Source organism: Bombus vosnesenskii, unplaced genomic scaffold (assembly GCF_011952255.1).
Source record: "Bombus vosnesenskii isolate JDL3184/JDL3185 unplaced genomic scaffold, Bvos_JDL3184-5_v1.1 scf7180000014105, whole genome shotgun sequence".
Lineage (NCBI taxonomy): Eukaryota > Metazoa > Arthropoda > Insecta > Hymenoptera > Apidae > Bombus > Bombus vosnesenskii.
The window spans coordinates 3,705,818-3,727,944 of NW_022883371.1; the positions used below are offsets into that span (position 1 = coordinate 3,705,818).

The following is a 22,127-nucleotide window of genomic DNA, read 5'->3' on the forward strand; positions in this document are numbered from 1 at the left end:
CCCTAAATTGTAACGTCAATGCCAAACGAGAATGAAGTGTATGTGTTCAATTCATTCACATCCTATTCAACTTTGATTCGTCCGCATACTGATCCACGCGCTATTAATCCTCTATAGAGCAGAATATAGACTTGAAAATTGCATACACGTTTCTTATTCCTCATAAGCAATTATATTAAATACATATATCAATTTATCGCAGAAATTCATACTTGAATAGAATTATTTTGAAAACATGTTGGTTTACGATATTATAGAAATTACCAAGGAAAACTAGTGTCAAACCGTAATTTTATTATGCAATCAGAACAAAAAATTTCCTCGAGTAAAAATCTACCGTACAAGTATATATAGCATGTAGTACATTATATAAAATATAATATTGCAAAAACTTGGCAGAATAAATTTTATTAATATATTTATAACTTATGGCGAAATACGACTACAATTTGGCTGGAAATTTTAACATCGTCCATCCATTGTAAATGGAAAACAACGACGAAAAAAGATATAAATCAAATTATTGAAATTCCCTTTTACAGTTTTAAAAGCTAAAATTTAACAAATTGCGTTGACTACAAAGGGGATTGTAAATAGAATATCGTGTTAATGCGAAATTCGCCTTTGATAGATGAAGAAATTTGTCTGCTCTTGAACATTTTCATTCTCCTCGCCGCAACGCGAGTGTTCGCGACTTCCGGCGGAAAATTTAAACAGCGCCGGTTATTTATTCGCTGATAAAACGGCCGTGGTGGCTGGGTATTTTTTCACGCTTAGACCGCAAACAGGGGGTGCGAACTAGCCGCGCACTAACCACAAAGACGGTCTGTAGTCGCGTAATTGAAAAAATACCCATGGTCCCGCGTTGTCTGCAGCTGCGTTTCGGCTAGAAGGGACAAAATTCACCCCTGTACCTCTGTGGTGCTGTTATGAGAGGGGAAAACAAAGTAAAAAAAAATCAGTTTATCCTTTCATCCTTGAATTACATTTTATAGACATAAACGCTACCTGGTAATATTACTGTAATATACTAAGCGAATACATCGAGGCAAATAAAAATTCACGCTTATAAATTTCGATTTTCCAACGTTGAGAAACGCTTTTAGGTTTAGAAATGCGTACGGTGCGTTGGAAAAAGTTTCGATGGTGATTGACAGACGTACGAAGATCAGAATAAAAATAATATGTGTTGCTTCAGTTTTTGACGAGAGTAACATACCGCTTCACGATTAATTAAAAAAAAAAGAGATTCTACGATCCGTTTCTAAGCAAAGTACCAACTATACCTATGTTTCACGATTCTGAATCCGAAAAGAGCTGTAAGAAGATAAAAAGAAAAAGAGAAAGAAGGAAAATGTAAAAGTATCAATGCTACGAACGTTCCGTCGTCCACCGTAACAAAATGGCAGCCGGTCCAGTGAATTCCTTAGAAACTCCTGCTTGCTCTCTCCCTTTCTTCCTTATGTCATGAAAGAAGGAGGAACATCGGCGTGTCGGAATCGAGTTTCTAGAGACAGACCCGAAAGACATACCGTAGAAGATCCTCGATGGTCGTCCAGCGATTCTCAAGAAGCGAATAGGAGCGCGACTCCTAGACGATGCTCGTGATGAAACGGTGAAGAGTAGAGTGAAGGAAGAACAGACTGACTTATAACGGGAAACAAAGGGAGCGGAATGGATACAAAGGGTGGAAAGAGGGGAAAGAAACGCAGGAAGTGGCTAGAAGTGAGGGAAAAGGAGGACAAAGAGGGCAGGCAGCAAAAGGAAAGGCTTTCCCTCTCGATGCCGTTCAGGTTCAGAGAGCAACTTCCGCAATTGCGACGAGATGCTACCGTGGAAGATGTCCACTCGGCCACGGCAGTAAGGGCAACCCTTTTTATCGGCGTTCGTTTCACGGTAATCGGGCGGCCAAGCTGAATATTCCTCTCGATACGATGTCGAGCGTTCACGAGAGTTGCAAGAGAGTGGACGCGTTTCAAATCGGTCTCTCGAAGGGACAGTTTGGCTCTTCTTCGAGTCTTGGCGAGTTTCTCGGGCGACTTTTAACCTGACAACCCGAGCGGAAATGAGGATCTTGAGGAAGTTACGCTGTCTGAGTGTCTCTGTTCTCGAGCATTTTTGTCGGATGTAGACACGGAACTGATTGTGACTAGACGGAACTTCGCCGAGTGGATGGGTTTTTGGTGGATACGTTCAATGTCGTAGATAGATGTTGGCAGGGGAAATCTAAGATAGTCGAAAGCGAAGTTTTAGGGTAATGAATCGGTGCTGAGTTGACGGAATGTACGTGTGTTCGTATCGTTACTCTCAGATAGCTCTTGGAAATTCATTTTGTGAAGATTTGTTTCAATTGGCAAGTATTGGAACTAGTGCTACCGCTTTAGATATTTTACATATTTTCTCATTTTAGATATACGCGTTATGTGAATTTCGCACTTTCAAGTTTCCCGTAAATGCATAAATATCTTGAATCTTTGCAACACCATCTGCGAATTTCTAACTTATCATCATCTTCAATCAAACTAGTTAAAATTCTTCAAAATCACTCACGGGAAAGACGTTTCTACTCTATCCAAGCCAATCATTAAGATTCTCTTGGCACGTAAACGAGTTCCAAATTACCGAGCAGATAAAGCGAGAAAGGGTGAGAATTCAGATAAAAGAGGGCTTTGTCGCGAGGCGCAGAGAGCCTGGAAGGGCATTATGCGAATACAGGAACGATTGGCTCTCGTTCGACGTTCTGTTGAGAGGATGAAAGAGCGGGCCGAGTAACCGGAAGCGGCGTTCCGTATCAATGCGCGATCGTGAAAAGGAGCCGATAACGCAAGCCCAGCCGTGGTAAAAGCGACCACCTTTCGAAGATACTCGTCCCGGCACTCTTTTAATTTGATTTTGCACTTATTGAAAATCACTCGAACGCTCGATAGAAAGAGCTCCTTTGTGCGTGAGTCGTGAATTTTTATACGTGACTTTTTCTTCCTGGAAGCTCGTTACAGGCTGTTACGCTTTTGGAATTGTTTACGATACTGTCACAAATGATAGATTACAGTACGATGTATAATTATTAGGATATGTGTTTAGAAACAAGTTCAAGAATTTAGGACATGATTGATAAGATTGATAAACGTATTAAATTATTATACAGGAAACGAAATGTTTTGTTTCTTGGGAGAAATTATTAGAATTTTAATTAATTTTGTTGTAAATCATCTCGTATCATCAACTGCTTCGTAACTCTAAAAATTATTAAAATACGTTGCTAAAAATATTTTATCTGTAGCGAACGTGTTAACTTCTGTCTTTACAAATTAGCGTCTCAGCTTCTCTACAAACCATTATTATCAAATATTTTTGAACATCATTATCACTGTTGAATCCATCGATTGAAAGACTTAAAAACTTAAAGTCGAAGTTAATAATATAAAAGTTCTTTTCTTACGATACGTACAAAATTTTTAAAGAAGGTAACATTTCTCTTTACAGTCTCGTGAATCCGAGAGAATCATCGAACGATCAACCAACACCAGATCTAAATCTTCAACGCCACTGTCGACGTTGCTGTCGTCCAGTGGCGCATCATCAAGGAGTCGCGAGGCGTCGGCGGCAAAACGGCCGATCGTGCGGACGTGCTGAGTACTATTCCGCGGCTGCGAGTACCAGCAACAGCCCGAAGATTCTCCCAGCAAAGGGCAAGATGCACATGGAGGTGCAGGTGGCGCTCAACTTCGTGATATCGTACCTCTACAATAAGCTGCCGCGACGGCGAGTCAATATCTTCGGCGAGGAACTGGAAAAGGCGCTGAAAGACAAGTTCAAGGGTCACTGGTACCCGGAGAAACCGTTCAAAGGATCCGCGTTCAGATGTCTGAAAACTGGCGACCCAGTGGATCCGGTTTTGGAACGGGCAGCCAAGGAAAGCGGCGTGCCTATTCAGGATATCTTGGAGAACCTACCAGCCGAGTTGGCCATCTGGGTCGATCCCGGAGAGGTGAGCTATCGAATTGGCGAAATGAACGCAGTGAAGATCCTCTACTCTGAAACCGGAGATCCACACGACGAGAGCTCGGCCGATCGAGAAGTTACCAAGACCTTCAATCCCGAGGCTCAGTGCTTCAGGCCTATCGAAGCCGTAGGCACTTCCTTGGGTGGGCTCAGTCTCAGCCCCAAGTCCACGTCGCCCTTCCCAAGCTCGCTCGGAAGCAATGCGAGCAATGGATCGTCAAATAATCAGCAAAGTGGTCATGGGTCCGGTTCCTCGTCGGCACCTTCGCCGACGCCTATCACCAGCTCGTTCAAGGGCTCGCCTAGTCCCGTCCCGGCTTTCATCCCACGAACTACCGCACCGCTCACATTCACCACCGCCACATTCGCGCAGACCAAGTTTGGTAGCACTAAACTGAAAACCAGCAGCAAACGGGCGAACAGGTTGGTTGATTACTGGTGTATCTTTTTGGGGATTGAGTTGGATGTTGTGGATGTTGAGGTGAATTTGACATTCTATTTGATTCCCTTTTTAACTTTCAATTTTAACATATGTGATGAGAATTCACGGTCACAGTCTCAGTGTCTCCGACAGCAACCCTAGCCACAATTCGCGTAACCAATCTACCGATCGTACAACTGAACTATGTGTAATCGTATAATTTCAGGATGTCCCCCACCGAGTTCTCGAATTACATCAAGCAACGTGCCATGCAGCAACAGATCCATCATCATCATCATCACCAACAGCACCAACAGCAGCAGCAACAACAGCAGCAACAACAGCAACAACAGCAGCAGGCTGGTGCTGGTGGCTTGCCAGTGTCGCAGAGTTCTCCTCGGAGTCGCAGCCTGTCACCAGGAAGCTTAGTGACTGGTGCCGGTCAACAACACGCAGACCCAAGCGCGTATTTCTTCCAGCACGGTCCAGCCGCGTATCATCCTCAATTTCCTCACCGCAACATCTTCGATTCGTCCAGCCACGGTGGTTACCTCTCCGCTGATCTATACACAGGCGTGAACTTCCCGTCATCTTACCTTGATCCAACGACGATCGCTGGCCACCAGTTCTACGGTGGCAGCGTGAACGGAACCAGCAACGCTGCAGGCAGCAATGGGAACTCGCAGAGCGCCGGCAATCTCGGCCCGGTTGGCTCAGCCGCGACGAATAGCAACGTGAATGGGTCTGGTCAGCAACAGGATAAAACAGCGCTTGTCGAGGGTCTGAACAACTTTGGCCTCGGCTCTGTGGCGCCGTATCCGGCCAGCCAATACCAGCATCTCCTCGTAGCTAACTAATACCCCGCGCGAGTGAAGACCGAGCGACTGGCGCGACTCGATTCGCGCCTGCTCCTCTGTTGCTTCGCCGGACAGGCAGGAGAACAGTCGGAGGATCGTCTGAGAGACCGGGTCGATTGTAACCGTTCCTGGTCATCATGACAACGTTCCAGTCTCTCCCTCATGCGTCGAGACGTCGTCCAGAGTCTAGGTTCCGTAACCCTAACACACATACACAAACCCGATTTCGCTTGCACCATCTGATTGGAGGGCTTCTCGCGCACGCAGCGGACGATGCCGTCGAGATTCCTGCTCACCCACTAAATAGTTCCCACTCTGTCTCTCTCTGGCAAAAGGAGCATCCAACCGGAAGCTGCCATGTTACCTCTACATAGCCAAATCCTTAACGGATCGGTCCTCTTAAACATCTTCGTCGTGATACTCTGACGGTGATGAATTTTTCATCGAGGAACTATCCAAAACTCATCGACTCCTGTTTTCTCATTCGATCCTATTCCGGATGGCCGAGAGAGGATTCTTACGCGATACTCTCTCGTACGATGGACAGCCAATAGTATATGTATGATCAGCGTGTAGATTAAGGCAGGGAGACAGGGAGCGGAAGAAAAGAGATACCTTCGGCGGAAAGGACGCAATCAGCACTGAGGAAGAGGCACCGGGTCGACGCGCGCGCGGGTCAAGACGACGAGACTATTCGCTTGATAGACGGATAATGAGAACGAGAGAACGTAAGCGGGAGAGTGCGAAATAGAGAGAGAGAGAGAGAGAGAGAGAAAGGAAAGAGAGAACGTGCGAGAGAATGAGAGTGAGATTATATAGAGCGTGTATAGAGGGATTCGAATTCGGTGCGCCTGTGTGCTGATGCGTGCGTGCAAGACGTTCATAGGAGAGGAATGGTGGAGGAACAAAGAGGAGGAAGAACTGTTCAAAGCGATGGGACTCGCGAACGCGAACTTTGCAACCGACTAACGTAATAGAAAACCGCGTGTATCTAATATTCTGTAACTGTAAAACAACAATACGGACACCATGGACACCGATTGAGATGGCGCTGGGCGCCCGTTCGATGAATGGCTGCTCCCTGTGTGTCTCGTTTAATCTACTGGGCGGGCCATTTTGAAACAAGCTGGAAAAATAAAATTGTCGAGAACAGAATGTACACGTAACTCTATATAGATCACACAGAGAGACCAATTCGTGATTTTTGTTCGGGGTTTCAGAGAGGTAGAAAAGAAGAAAGAGAAAAATATAAAATGTCGAACGATGCGCCAAGCGCCCATACCTGGGACAGCGAAAGAGCCAAGAGACATACACATACACACAGAAACGTGCAACAGCGTGCGTAAAATTTCACACGGGCCAGATTCACACGCAATGGGCACACTCAATCCCGAAACATTTTACCTGGCGATCTTCACACTTACACAACACATAACGTCTACATTCAACCACACGGAACGCCCCGCCTGGCTGGTGGCGCGCTGGCGACACTCACGATCGCATACACACATATTACACAGAGACACAGGATACACACACGCGTGCATCACGCGTCCGTGCAAAAGACACAGGAGGGCGGGGTGTGCGGACACTTAATATCGCGCACGACTTCACCAACACGTACACACAGATATTACCAACGTGTAATAATTTATTTTTTCACTGGTATAGTCGGAGAATTGATATTGAATATATCTGTAGAGCCTATGTATTATATTCAAAATATGCACTCACTTCGCGGGTTGTCGCGAAACGGTATAGGGACGGCCTGTATCCGCTCTGTCGAACCATCGACGAACGAACACCCCGCGTCGTAGTCGTACACGCATTTCCCGTTTATTCCTCTTGTTCGATACGAAGAACGATCGAATAGAAAATATACGCGAACGAGCAAATAGAGGAAAAGAAGGAGAACAAAAGGAAGACGAAGAGGAAAGTTGTTAGAAGCGGTTTAAAATGCGACGAAGAACGCGAAGACGGCTGCCGTGGGATTCTTTCTCGATCGAGACGCAGATGGTGCTCGCGGTTCCAATAGCGTTCGGAGAACTCGTCCTCGGTACGATTTTACATTTTATTTTTATAATAAATGCAGTAGAGCGTAGGAGAAGAAAAAAAAGTGAAAAAAGCAAAGGAGAGAGAAGAGAGCGGAAGAGGTAGAAAGGGGAAAAGAGATAGAGAGTGGCGGTGTGTTCGCACGAACGGGAATATGGCCGCGTTGCGTCGCTGCCCCGCTTATGAAACCGTACCGCTTCCGGTCCCGAGTTTAATCTCTCCGGGCGCGATTTCCTTTTAACGTGACGTCCTCTTCCCCATTCTATGCACCTATGACGTTCAACCGGACATCGCTGAGATTCTCGAAACGGAACAACATCATCCGATCGCGAGCAAATTTCGCGATACATCAGCAAACGTCTGTAAACTTTCGTAAACTTTCTTAATTCCACCGCTATCGAGCTTCTGGCTCTCCTTCGATTCATATGATATATATATACCTTATATCGATCCTACTGGCGGAGGCAAAACGATTATTTGAACTTCCGGTTAGTCGCCTCCGGTTTGACGATGTTGGAAGATCGAGGACAAAGGACGTATCGGAAGGGAAACAAAGGCACGACGGTGAAGGGGTTGGAGCAGCGAGCAACCAGCCGGTTCGCGTTCGCGAGATTAATTAGGTGATTACGTTATTAAAGGCCACTGTTACTGTCCTCGACGGCCGTGCCACGACCGTGCTCGTGACCCCGAACACACCTCACGGCGTTCATACGCTTGCGGGCTCTTTGCGATGAGCGTTATACGGGACAAGTTCAATTTTCTAGGATAGTCACTGTTTTCATCGATGTATCATAGATTTCGCACCTTTTTAAATCGCTATATTGTCCGTTTGACGAATAAGTTTACCGAGAAAAGTTGATAAAATCTAGCGATTGAGGAAGCATGGCTAGACTGTTTTGTACGTTTATCTTTAAGAGATCGATCATGTATGAAATTATTTCAATTCTGTTTTTGGATATCTAAATGTAGAAGGCAAATTGATTGTTCGATTTAAAGAAAATTAATGATACTTTTAGCTCGCTGAACAGCATAATGAATAAGTAGAAGTACTTACTACAAACCAACCTGAGATATGTAAAGACGCACAGTATAAGGCAAATCCATTATTCCATATTAAACAAGCAAATAATATCTCGAAATCACTGCTCTATTTCTACAAGCCATTTGAAATATCGGAAAGCGTCCAGCATAAGACAAGTTGATTAATCGACCTTCTACTCTTACAAACCATCTGAGATAACTAAAAACGTCCAGTAGAAGATAAGTTGATTACTCAATAAAAACCATATTTAATGGCACTCTGAAATCATCATTCCACTTGTATAAATGATCTGAAATATTTAAAAACGGACAGTGTCAAACCATTTGATCTGTAAGACATCTAAAATCGTACAGTATAAAACAAGTCTAGCGAAGAAGTTTCAAAAAATGTCCAATAGCTTAACGCAAGACCGCAAATTACAGACCCAAAAGTCAGCGCTCGAGATTAACCTGATGAATCATAATTTCTTCTTATTCGATCGCTTGTCAGATCGGGTCATGGTCGTTCTCGTCCGTCGAGCAGCGTAGAAAAAGCACGACAGCAACGATGGCGGAGGTGTCGCGAGCCGCGGGCCGGGCACTAGGTGCTAAAAGTATTACAAAGTGTTTAATCTTGTCGTCGTGGGACAAACGTACGGAATACGCGCGGCCAGAGATTGTCGACTAGCTCGTGTGCTGTTTTTTTCTCTTTCTTTTTTTTTCTTAACAGCATAAAACGATGGAGGATAGATGACGTTTGCGTTGGTCGATCAGCTCGGTCCAACCGAGTCCTCTCTTAGACTAGTTTCGAAACCTTAGCGTGACTTTGTATCGTGTAAGTGTATAAGTAGCATAATTTTTAGGCGTAACTTTCGTCGTTCTTTCGTACGAATTTTTATATAGCCAGTTTTGTATGACCGACGCCAAGCAGCAGCTTCCTGTACCGCGGTCGTTCCGTCTTGGACCGAATATCGTAGTGATCGACCGGCTCTGAAAACGAATCGACGTCTTCGTTCACCTTCATCCGATGCTTTAACACTCGAGTCGCGTGTTACGTCGAGAATCACACAAGATTTCCCACGAGAGAAAAAGAATTCTTCGATAGATAACGTGTGTCATCGAAGATTCGTGGTTCTTTCTCAGTAACACGTCGCTCAGAAGATCTAGGAAAGATGTAGAAAAAAGGATCGATGACAAGATCGAAGCTAAATTGAAGCTTCGCGTTAGGAACAATTGGAAATTTTGGGATTTGAAGAAATATCGAACGAAAGATGGAAACGGCGAGCGAGTCGGCAGGTTTCCGGCCACGCGAGGGGTGCTAAAAACAAGTTTTTAACCGCGGAACTAACAAGGGTAAAGAGGGGGCGAGAAAGCGCGGGGAACAGAGGCATGAGGGGATAAGGCGGGAGATCAGTACCCTTTAGTAATATCTAAACTTAATTGTAACTATTAACGATACGTACGACTGTGGTAGCTATGCTAGTACCTGCTATTGTTAAAGAGAGAGAGATTGGAGAGAGCAAGAGAGAACGAGCGAGAGAAATCGATTGAAAGAGTGAAGAGGTGGAAGAGAAGTGAGGAATCGCGATTTTCGAGGTTTGGTTCGTTGCGGAAGACGCAAGTCATCTTCGTATTCGGATCTAATTGTAGGTCCGATTACTATGTGGATCGTTGGTTTTCCGCGGAGAGAAACAACTTTGATGGAACGTGAAGATCGATTGATCGACGATTTAGCCTCGAGACGCGGAGAGATAACCGCAGAGAGCTTCTCGCGCCGATTATTTTTCTAATCTTTGTAATCGAACGAATTGGGTTCGCCATGAAACCCGCGAGAATATCCTCGATTCGACCGAAGAAAGGAGATCCCAGAGAGACAAATTCGTCGCGCTTTTAGGTCGTCGATCTTTGCGTCTCGCGGCGTCGCGATCCTTTTTCAACGATCAAAAGAAGGAGAGTGGAGTGGCGAGAAGGATTTAAAAGGGTAGGAAAGGCGTTGAAGCAAGCGTTGCAATAAGTTGCGAATCAAATGCGGATCTCGGCTTGAGACGAGAGGCTCAGCTCAGCGAAGAATCAAACACACGTACACGATGTATACTCTTCTAGTAAAACCAAAAAAAAAAAAAAGGAAAAAGGAACGAATCGGAAGGGAGTGAGAAAGAGAGAGAGAGAGAGATACTGAATCGAATCGAAACGGCGGATGAATGGAGAGATGGAACGGTTAATGTGACGCGCGATATTTGAAAGAAAATGAGTAGAGAGGGAGGAGGAAGAGAAGGGCAGAGAAAAGAATGGGATATTGATATAGAGCATACATTGAGATACACAAAAGATAAACATATAGTATTATACGATTACAATACGATTGTAATGAAACACTTTGTAAGCAAGGAAACAAAAAAAAAATTATGCATAGTTTTCCATAATCTGTAATGGATGTATTCGTTAACAAAAAAAAAAGAAAAAAAATAATGACGACGAGTGGTTAAGGTTAAATACATACACAAACACATACACACACGCACACAGACACGTAACATACACACGTACACACACCGGATACAGCTGAATAACCGTTCGAAGCAACTCGGGTACACGACACACAAGAAGTAAACGAAAAAGAATAAAAAAAAGTAAACTATTAATTAATAACATGAAGTAACGAGAGAGAGCGAGAGAGCGAGCGCGAGCGAGAGAGACGTAACAAACGGTAAATCTGTCTCTTTAAAGTATCATGTGTCTATAAACTATAGCGATTGATATTGTCTTTTTAACCGTAAATGGAGAAACAAGTAATCGTGGTAACGTAACTAATGTCATAGCGATAACCGAACACTGCAATATTAGATATAATATATATTCATACATTTATAGAGTGGAGAAGCGATGGAAGGTTGGCTAGAGGAGACACAGAAGGAGAGAAAGAAAATAGGAAAATTGTGCGTGGCTCTGACACGCGTAATTTAAAAAAAAAAAAAGGATCACTCAAAGAAAAAAAAAGAAAAATAGAAAAAAGTGGAACAGAAAAAAATTCAAAGCAACTCGAAACGGTATATCATCGATTCGTTCTGGCTTTTCTTTTCTGTCGAAAGCTAAATATAAAAAAGAGAAAAAAGGAAAAAGTAACAAAAGGAGAATAATAACACACACAGCGAGAGAGAACGATGTGAACAGCAGTGGCGCCTAGCACACGCGTGTCAGTGCGGAAGTGAGCAAACGTGGTACGATCTCCAGGCACAGTTGAAAAGAGAAAGCCGTTTCATGCTAAAACAGCGAGAGTAGAGCAAAACGAAAAGCTGAATGGAAGAAAACAATATTAAATATGCGTTTTGTGTATCGGACACACTCGAAGCTACAACATGCAACACACACACACACACACACACACACACGCTCGCACACGCACATACATGTACACCCACGAGCATATACACAGAAACACAGACCCACTCTTACACACACATGCACACAGAGTAACACAAAGAAAGACCCAAAAAAAAAAAAAACCTATCGATTATTCTACCAAGTAATGAATTAACAAGAGGATGATCATTAGATTTGTAATTAATTACATATATATTTTTCAATACTTTAACTACTTGCTGAATGTAAACTATATACATATAATTATATATTATATATATTATATATATATTATATATACACACACATACCGCGTAGAGCTGTACCTCGATTACAGCGTGGCGAAGAGGACTGGCCCGTCGATTACCGGTTCTGCACGGGGTCGCAACTGACCCGGTAACGAAAACATACCTATACCTATCAAACACGAGAGCTAAACAAGGAAGCAAGACTCAATCGATGTAGAAGAAAATATCGTTTGGACGTTCGTGGAGAGCCGGAAATGGACGGATCAGCCCTCGATTGCGGGACCGGAGGGCGGCGCGCCATGTTGACTCTAAAGCTACGCCCTCCGGGCAGGAAGAGATCTACGAGGAACGAGAGAAAGAAAGAAACCTTTTTGTACCCCACCCAAGTCACACTCTCGGTGTCGAAACGGTAAAGAAAAACCAAAAAAACAAGCAACTATGTTACTCGTGTAAGTGCATCCTAAATGTAACTGTTACGAAATGCCCCTTCTCCGAAGCCCCACCCCAGGCCCCAGTCTTCATCGTTTCGTACGTAGCAAGAGAGGGATGAAACAAGCGGCAGAGAGGCCGGAGAAAATGAAAAAAAAAAAAAAGAAACAAGAAGAAAGAAGAGATAATAGTGTGAGAATAATGACCGATGAGAGCGTGAAATGAGAGAAAGATAGAATACACATGTGTATGCGTCGTGTGCGAATAAAAGGATGCGAATCGCGTGAATTTTCGATGAATTTAGTCGCGAACGGTGCATCGACGATCGTTCGAAGCACCGCACAACCAGAGTATGCGAAGAAACGAAAGATCAACGCGGTGAAACGAAATTTCCGGTGGCTGAGGACCGCGCGAGAAAATTTCTCGGTTCTCGGTTCAGGTGCAGATCCCTTGTTTCTCAACCCCTTGCGTAACGCGACGCGTTTTCCTTTTCGTTCTGTTCGCTGGCGGTTTACATATGTGCGCGCCTATGTTCTTTCCACCGTATCGTCGTTTTACCACTTTTTTATGGACGTGTTACACTTGTTATCACTCGTATCGAATGGAAGAACGAGAGACGATTTAATGATACGTGTACGTACGAATATGAATGAAAATGTATGCGTGTGTGAGAGAGAGAAACAGAGAGAAAGAATAAATGGTGCAAGTGGGTGAGCATGAGGATGTCTGCAAGCGAGACAAACAGCGAGACACTGTGCGCCTATATATGTATATCTGTATATAGGTACCTTTTTCAACCGCTACCGCTGTTTCCTTTATACTACTTCTTATCCTTTTTTTATTACTATTATTATTATTATTATTATTATTAATATTGATTATATATAGAATTATTGTAATCGAGATGTATTTTCTGTTGGCTTTAGATTTTGTTCCTTTATTTTTGTACGAAAACCGTTTTACCTTTACTACGTGTGCATTATGTAAGCTATAAATATGTATATATATACATATATATACAAATATATGTATATATGTATTTATATATATATCTTTATATACACGAACACTTTTTTTCTTACCGTTGCATCGATTTAAAGATCTATGTATGGTGGATCTATCGATCGCGCGCACGATGCTGATCGTTGACAAAAGCCGTTTGTTAGAACAATGATATTGTTCAACGATTTCGCGAAACGATCAGCGACGTCCGCAAATATTCTTAGTTTTTAAGGTGACTCTTTTCACGAATCACTTTCTTCTTTTTTCTTTTTGTTCTCTTACTGTTTATTTTAATCTATTTTTTTTTCTTTTTGATAGTTTGTTATTGTTGTTTCTTTTTGTCCTTTTTTTGTATGATATATTTGATTATACCAGCGTGCTTCGCTCCTCCAAATAATATATTACATACTGCTATATATATACATATATATATTTTTGTTAATAATACAGTGGTTTGATATAACTACGGTAATTTATTCTGTTGTAACAGATTTGTTTTCTATATCTCTTTACGAATCCCACAAATGCGTTATTAATATAAAAATACATATATATATACATATATATATGTAGATATATATATGTATACAAATAGAGGACACGTGCATATATATAAAAGTATAAATATATATGTATAGAGCATTATACATACTTATATGAGAAAATATCGATTATATATACATATATATATTATATACATATACATACACTGCTACATTATATTTTGTTTAACGAGGAGATAAACCAAAAGAGCAAAATAAAAAAACGAAAAATCTAAGAAAAAAAATGGGAACGAGATATAAGAGAGAGAGAGAGATAGAGAGAAAGAGAAGAGAGAATCAGAGTTTTCGGCGTGTTGCTTGTTCTGAATTAAACATCAGTTTGAAAAGGATGAAATGGAAGAGTGAGAGAGAAAGAATTGACAGAAGCGTTTCTTGAAATTTTTCGAGCGTTTTCCAGCCGTTCTTTCAGAAGGAAGAGAGAAAAAGTTAGTGACTTTCGGAACAAAATACAGGAGGAAAGAAGAGAGGGATGAAAGTACACATTACACATACGAACATACACGTACACACGCGTACGCATACGCATAGAAGACACGAACTATCGACAAGTAACACACCGGCTGAAATCTAGGGACGTGAGCGAACGAAGGTAGAAAGAGAAAACCAAAAAATAGACAAGTGTGAGACAAAAATGAAACTCGCGTGTAATATACTTATAATATCATTTTGTAAATTATTTTTTGTATTTTTATATATATATATATACATATATATAAATATCGAAGCATACGACACAAAAAGCGGAACAGTGTTTGTGCGTACGAAGAGAAAGAGAGAAAGGACGAATGGAAGAACAGGTGGAAAGGGAAAGGGAATAAAATTGTGGGGAGAACAATTCTGAGTGATTGCTTGAAATGTTTGGAAAGTAAACGAAATGGGAGAGTGTCATGTAGGAAACACGGTGAAAGCGTGAGAGAGAGAGAGAGAGAGAGAGTATGTGTAAAAGAGAGAAAGAATACGAAAAAGCTCGTGACGCATTGATAAAACACTGACGATATTTAAATCGATCGTTGATAAAAAAAAAAAGTAGGAAAAATCGTCCTTTCGTTGATCGAGAGGGGCGCCAGAAAAGATGCTGTTCGTTTAAAAAATTAAGAGAAAAAGCGTAAAAGACGCGTGCGTTGATACAATGCGCCTGTATGCAGCCTGTTCGTGAACACAGACACACAGACATACACACAATCTCACAAAATACATATTGTTTATGTTAATTTCGTGACACGACCAATGTCCCGAGAATAATGATAATGGATTTTTGTTCCCTATTATTTGTACCTTTGTATTGTATTCTGCAGCTTGTCAAATGCTTTGTTTATTACTACTATTACTACTACTATTATCTCGTTATTCTTATTACTCTTATATAAAAATGATTATTCTTATTAATATTATTGCTACTCTACTGCTATCAATTTTTTAGATATTGTGCCGCATTCGTCGACCTTGTTTCCGTATAAATGCCACTCTTTTGTCGCACGTCCATCGAAACACCGGCTCGCAGCCACGTGTTTCTTTTCTTTAAAACAAAAGGAAAGAAAGAAACATTTTTAAGAAAATAACAAAGAAACGAGAAAGACGTAGCGCGATCGCTTCCAAAGAGAACTTATGCGACTTATGCGACAGCAGTGGAAACCTCGCAACAACCAGTTTAGTCGTATTTAGTAAAGCCCAGAGAAGCAGCGGCGTGCTGTTCATTTTATTAATTAAGAACATTGTGCGCTAGAGCCGCTTGGCGAACGGAAGCGACATGCGCTTCCGGCCGAGACACGAATTCGTGGAGCACGAACACCGGTCGAGGGTGGTGAACGCTTCGAAAGAAAATCAACAAAGGATCGAGGAGGAGAAACGAGCGGAAAAATGATGAAAACGGATCCAGATGTTTTATAATTTTATAGAAAAAAAATACACCGTCGATTCCGGGCAAGCTCGATGTTCATGGAATCCTAGAAAAAAAAAACGAGAAATTAGATCGCAGATTCTTTTACGAAAGCTTCGATCGAGCTTCACACGCGTTTAAAAGTCGCTAAAAATTATACATTACATTACAAATAGCGACTTTTCGCAAGCAAACGATCACCCTCCTCGATCAATGTAGATCGATCAACGTGTGTCATTATTTATCGATTCGAGCGATCGAAGGTGCGCTGTTAATTTCGCGATGTTGTTTCGTGTCTCCATCGTTCAGTGGCTTTCCTTGTACTTGGCTGCGGAGATCCGCCGAGAAAAGTTTCAAGAAAATTTCGTTTCACGCGTACAAGAACGAGCGAATGGGTTTAATAAGGCGAAGAGGAAATGGCGGAAAGAATAAGAGAGAACGTTTCCTGATTGTTTGCCTGCATGAGCGTATATGCGAGCGTGCATGCGGTAATGGAGGAAACTTTTCGTTTTTCGCGAGAGAGTGTTCTTTCTTACATATAGTTTCTCGTGCAAATACGGCGGACGAGGGTGGTGCCGATCAATCTCGCTTCCTGGATCGAATCCCCGCCCATGTCGCTCGGACCTCCATTAATCGATTTGAATTGCAGCTCATGCCGCGACTCTCTCTCTCTCTCTCTCTCTCTCTCTCGCCAATTTTGGGCAGAGTCCAATCCTCTGGTGAACCTTAGTTTTGGAATAAAATAAAATATCTCTGAACCTTTAGAATCGCTGGATATTGTTCCGTTATAAAAAACCATTGCTGACTTGATTTATGAATCTATTTTTCTCAGTGAAACAGCGACACTACAGATTTTGATGAGAATTTTAGGAAGAGTGAACTTCGTGCAGAAACTTGTAAATTTGATATTAGATCCATAGATACACGTTGCTGAAATTTATTTTAGATTTTCAATAAGATTTCATAATATTCCCTATTCCACTATTTTACGATATTCAATGCAAGAATATTCGCTCGAGGACGTTTCAGTTATTGACTCCGATAGAATATTAGAATATTATTAAGTTAAAGTTTGTTACTGTTCTATAAAGTTTAATAGAAAGAGGTTCAGTCGGCAATATTTTAATTATCGATTGGAATGGACGACAGAAACAATTGGTACTCTGCCCAGGAATAAATAGACAATTAACCCGACCGAGAGGGGGCAGTTTCGTGGCAGATCTCTTTATTATAAAAAAAAAAAAAAAAAACGATCAAAGGGATAAGATCCAGGATGGCGTCGGTGAGGTCAAGGGGAGGGCGCCTGGTATTAGTACACATTAGTTTCTTCGATAGGAGGCGCCCAATTAGTTGTTGGAATTTTGTAGTCTAGGCGATAATTCTCGATATAGTTCAATGTTGTCGAGTTTCTATTAGTTGAGCGAGCGAACGCGCACGATTGTCGTCGGAAACCGGAACGAGCCAGGGGATTTCGACAGTGCTTCCGGTCAGTCACGTGTTCAAAACGATCTATGACAACGACGTGCTTCGAGTCGACGTATCGCTTGATAATCGAGTGTGCGTTTTTTCTCGCGAATTAAGTCGATGTTTGTTCCTAATATTCGTTTGAAAAATCGATGACGATAACGAAAGATGATCGTATTTTGCTGTAACACGCTTTAAGATCGATCTTTAGCTCAATGGTTTTTCGAATAAAAGCATTACGTTCTATGAAGAAAAAAAACCAAGCCAGTTTTCTATTCTTGAGAGACAAAGACGAGAAAAGATGTAAGATTTTAGTAAAGTATATTTTGAGATAATTAGTTGAAGCATTACGAGCTTTCTAGAACAAAGCAAAACCACGGGAACGTACGCAAATGATCATCGAACGATTGACCGAAGCCAATTCGTTGGTAGTGTCTTCTAGTTTTGATCGACACTTTTGGAGAAGATAATGCGTTCGATGGATTTACGTAAACGTAGCCTCGTCCTCTGTTCTGGGGAAACCGAGGCACGCGTTTTATCATCGTACGTCTTGCAGAACGCGTTTGTTTCTCTAAAACCGAGCTTGAAAATTGCAGGTGTCGATTCTATATGGTAGCAGAAATTTAAAGTTCTTCTTATATTTTTTTAAAAGAAAAAAGAGAAAATAACCAAATTTCGGTGAGGTTTGCTTCTCATCGAATGGAACCGAATTGATGAATTAATTCTCGTCGAATTTAATTTCGTTTTACGATCAATGTAAATAGCAGGGAATGGGTGAAAAGAAGAAGCTAGGAATTTTCAATGGCAAGATCTATACGATTTTAGTATCCGATTCGACGAGAGGATCGTGAAATATACGAGGACGCTTTAAATACCAGTTGGAAGGACTTTATTCGTTGATATTGATTTTGATACAACAACGCAGAATAGATTTGCCGATTTAGACTAGTTTTCCTCGACTTTTATAGAAATTTTATACACACCTCGACACAGTATCAGTATCCTCCAACTACTTAGCGATCCAAGCGACACGAAAGCCTTGCGGACCTTGAAAGTTTAGAGGAAGTTTGGGAAAATTCTTTCGTTATCTCGTTGCGAGTTTCGTCCATCTCCATCAACATGTTCCGAATCGTTGCAAATGAACAGTCCAAAAGCATCTTCCTCGAAAAAGAAGGAGAACAAAGAAGGAGTTCCCTAGCAAAAAAAAAAAAAAAAAAAAGAAATAACCAAACAAAACTGACGAAATTTTCGCAACGTTTAAGGTTAAGAAACTATTTTCGTATTTCTATCGAATGGGCAAGGGAGGAATGAAACGAATTCTTGAATTAATAACCGAATAACGAAATTAAATTCAAGAGTTGAATAGAAAATGCTTGTCGGAGAGACAAAGAAAAATGATAGGAAAAAATGAATCGAACCTTGAAGAAACGACCGAGCAGATCCTGTTCTCCGGTCCGATTTCCGGTTTCCTTCGAGACCCAGCGACTCGTCTCCGCGAATCGATGTATGGTTAAGTCGCGACGAATATCCAGTCATTAGGTCCGTTCGAAGTGTCGCGACGAGTCAAGAGGAAATTTCTTGACTGGGACGGACACTTCCGTGCAGCGCCTCCTTCGACACGCGACCATCAATCTTAAACCCGCGAATCAGCGGACTTCCGGTTGTCTGCCTTCCCCGTATTTGCTTAACAATAGTTGTTTTTTTCTGTTTATCTATTTTCAGTTGGAAAGAGAGATGAGAAAAATGAATTGTTTAAAAAGAGACTGCTAAGCAAAAGAAAAGTGTAAAATGTTTATCGAAACGTTCATTACTGGGCCGCGGTAATGTTACGAGATACAGGACATTTATAACAACTGATCAACTCCACTCTTTGAAAATTCCTTTGTTTTAGTATTACAACACGTGAACTACATTGGTGGACTGTGGATTTTTATGCATTTGTTCATGATTATTCCACTAGATAATTCATTTTTATTCTCATTTGCTCGTATAACTTAAAAATACACGCATTGGCGCATAGCCAAACGTATTAAGGATCGAAGGTCAGAGAAATTTTGCGCAAAGTGAAGTCCTTGGAGTTGCGGGTTTGACGATTGGAAATGAAAGGGAGGAGACAGAGACGCGTCTCTGTTGCACGGTCGCTAATCCACGACGTGTGAACGTTAGATGAAACCTTTATCTATATATTTGCCACGATATTCAATACGTGAATGAGTATATCTATTAAAATAATATTGATATAAATACATAGAGACAGCGAGAGAGAGAAAGCGTGGAAGAATGAAAGGGAGAGAGCGAGAGAGAGCTCGTAGAGAGAGCGTGTAAGGGAGAGTGTGCGAGCGCGAACGACGAAGAGAGAGAAAGTATGGTAATATCATGAAATTATTATTCTTTGTTACTTCTTTATAATTAAAACAATAAAAAAGCTGCTGAATAAAAAGATGAGCGATGTTTTTTTTATTTTCAGTTAGTAGAAAAATGCTAATTCACTAATAGAATCGGACGAATACGATATTTGGAGTCAGAATGGTTAATTTAAATATAATCCAATTGCTTGGAATGATTGTAGTGGACGATCGAAAATAAATAATTCATTTATGTTCGATTCAAGTAACTTCAAGAGAGTCGAGATAGTGTTTAAATGCAAAACTGAAGCTAATTTCGGGCTCAAATTTAAAACCTTTGGAGCTTGAAACTTTCATAAAAATTCCAAATTTACAATCGAAATTTAAATTGTAAACTTCAAATTCTCCAAGTGTTCATATATAAGTTAAATTCTTTGGCTCGTTCTAATCGATAGACGGTTACTGTCTTAATCCTCCCTTAAAACTTTGATTAAGACAATCACATACTAATTAAGACACAGCTATCATTTTTATATCGATATTGAAATTTATCGATTCGAGGAAGGAAGTAGTTGAGTGATAAAATCATTAATTTTAAAATGGCCTCGATCAAAATCTAAATAAGAAACCAAACATGCAACAGCCCTTAAAAATGAGACGGAAACTAGGACCTCAACGTTGCATCTACCATCTGTTCTACACTTCGATAAGATTCCTATGATTTTGGAACTCCTCCTCGAACTGCCTCCTACGTTTTCCAAGCCTTAAATTCATCGCAGTCTCTCGATGGATCGTCGTCCTAAAAACTTTCCTTTTCACGATGGAGAAAATTGCGAACACGACGATTATCCGACGAACGAATCGTTGGCGTTTCGATCAGAGCCAGCGGAAAACGTATCGAGAAATTTATTTGCATTCGTTTTGAAATTCTCGCGAGCTGGCATACTTGTCGCATTAATTCAGCGGAGATCGCCGTGTGATACGTTTGCAAAATGATATTTCGTTAGAACACGACTGTTCGACCGTGATATATGTACGTTCGTCGAAATATTTTCCGTTCGCTGTTTACTCGTTGCTGTCTGGCTGTGAAAGGTGGAATTTCATACGAAACGCGTGGAAACGGGCAGGAAAAAATATTTATTTTCCACCGTATCGAGATGAAACGCGTTCGATTTCGCTGGTCGATCGATATGCCTTTCTTTTTTCCTTTTCACTTCGATACCTCGCTATGGTTTATTAATGACAGCGATTCCGTTTTGTTTTGGCTTTTACTCTTTTTCAATGCGAGAGAATGATTTATCTTCGTTACTTTGCCTTCCTGTTGAATTATTTATTAAATGGGTAACAAGAGGAAAATTATTTAGATTGTCTGGTATTTTATGAAAATGGACGTTTCGTTTTATTTGTTAATTCAGTGACGTTATGCTTGCTGAGGCGTATTTAACGTCTCTTTGGCATCACGGAGGTGTATTCGAATGCAGGTCGAAAATAAATGTTAATATTACGAGCTTTATTTAGGAAATACGTATACGGTCGGTCTCGAAAATATTCGCAAGCTAGCATAACTTTGACTTCTATCTTCTATATCTGAAGTAAATACAGATAAAATAGCAAAGATGTTTTCTAGTATACTGAAGTATAGTACTTAGATGTCAGAAAGTAAGAAACTTTTGATTGAAAACGAACCGATGTTTAAACATTAAAAGAAACGTAATATAGTGAATCTTCGCGTTTTGCAAATATTCGGACTGACAATAAAAGGATAGAACCGAAGAAAAATGAATTTGGAATTTGCGAGAATACTCCGATATGTTATAAATTTAATTCATCGAACTGAAACAATGAGTTGTTTGCATAACTAGAAACGTAGACTACTGTTTAGGAATTGAACCGTAAAATTAGTAAAAGATAACAATAGAAAAACGACAGTAAAAAGATGACGAACAGTAAAACGTGTTACGGAACAAAAGAAGCATCGGACAAAATATTAAACTTTTAGCAAAAAAGTTACTATTCTAAATTTTTTGATGTATAAAGATCAGTATAAATCCATCGATATAAAAAACAATATTTCTTTTCATGTTAAACGACGGTTTGCTTTAAATCAACAGTTATTTATTTCTTGACATCTACATATTAGGTTGTCCGAAAAGTGTCTTTCTTTTACAGACCCGTCTTTTACAACAACGCATCTTTATACCAACATGAAACCTAATCTGTCGATTGTGATCTTTAGTTTGATAGAACAAAATGGATCATACGTAATTCGATAAAATAATATAAAACGGAAAATGTTGTGCATTCATTATTTCCTTATAAAACGAAAGAAACTTTTCGGACGACCTAATACTATATTTCAATATACTGCGAAACACCTTTGTTATTTTATCTATATTTATTTCAGATATATAACATAGGAGTAAAAGTTATTCTAGTGTCCGAATATTTTCGTTGGAAGTTTTAATTAAGTTTCAATTTTCCAGCCTGT

General features: G+C 40.8%; 1 protein-coding gene across 1 annotated transcript in view; it reads left to right on the top strand.

Moving 5' to 3' along the window:
* The window catches only part of LOC117239730 (protein Tob1-like), a 122,429-nt gene extending 104,885 nt beyond the window's left edge, over positions 1 to 17,544 (top strand). The window contains exons 4-5 of the mRNA XM_033505543.1: positions 3,484 to 4,425; positions 4,650 to 17,544. Of these exons, the coding sequence (XP_033361434.1) occupies positions 3,695 to 4,425; positions 4,650 to 5,280 (1,362 nt within the window). The 5' untranslated portion in view covers positions 3,484 to 3,694 and the 3' untranslated portion in view covers positions 5,281 to 17,544. The remainder of the gene's footprint in view (positions 1 to 3,483; positions 4,426 to 4,649) is intronic.
* Positions 17,545 to 22,127: the final 4,583 nt, after the last annotated feature.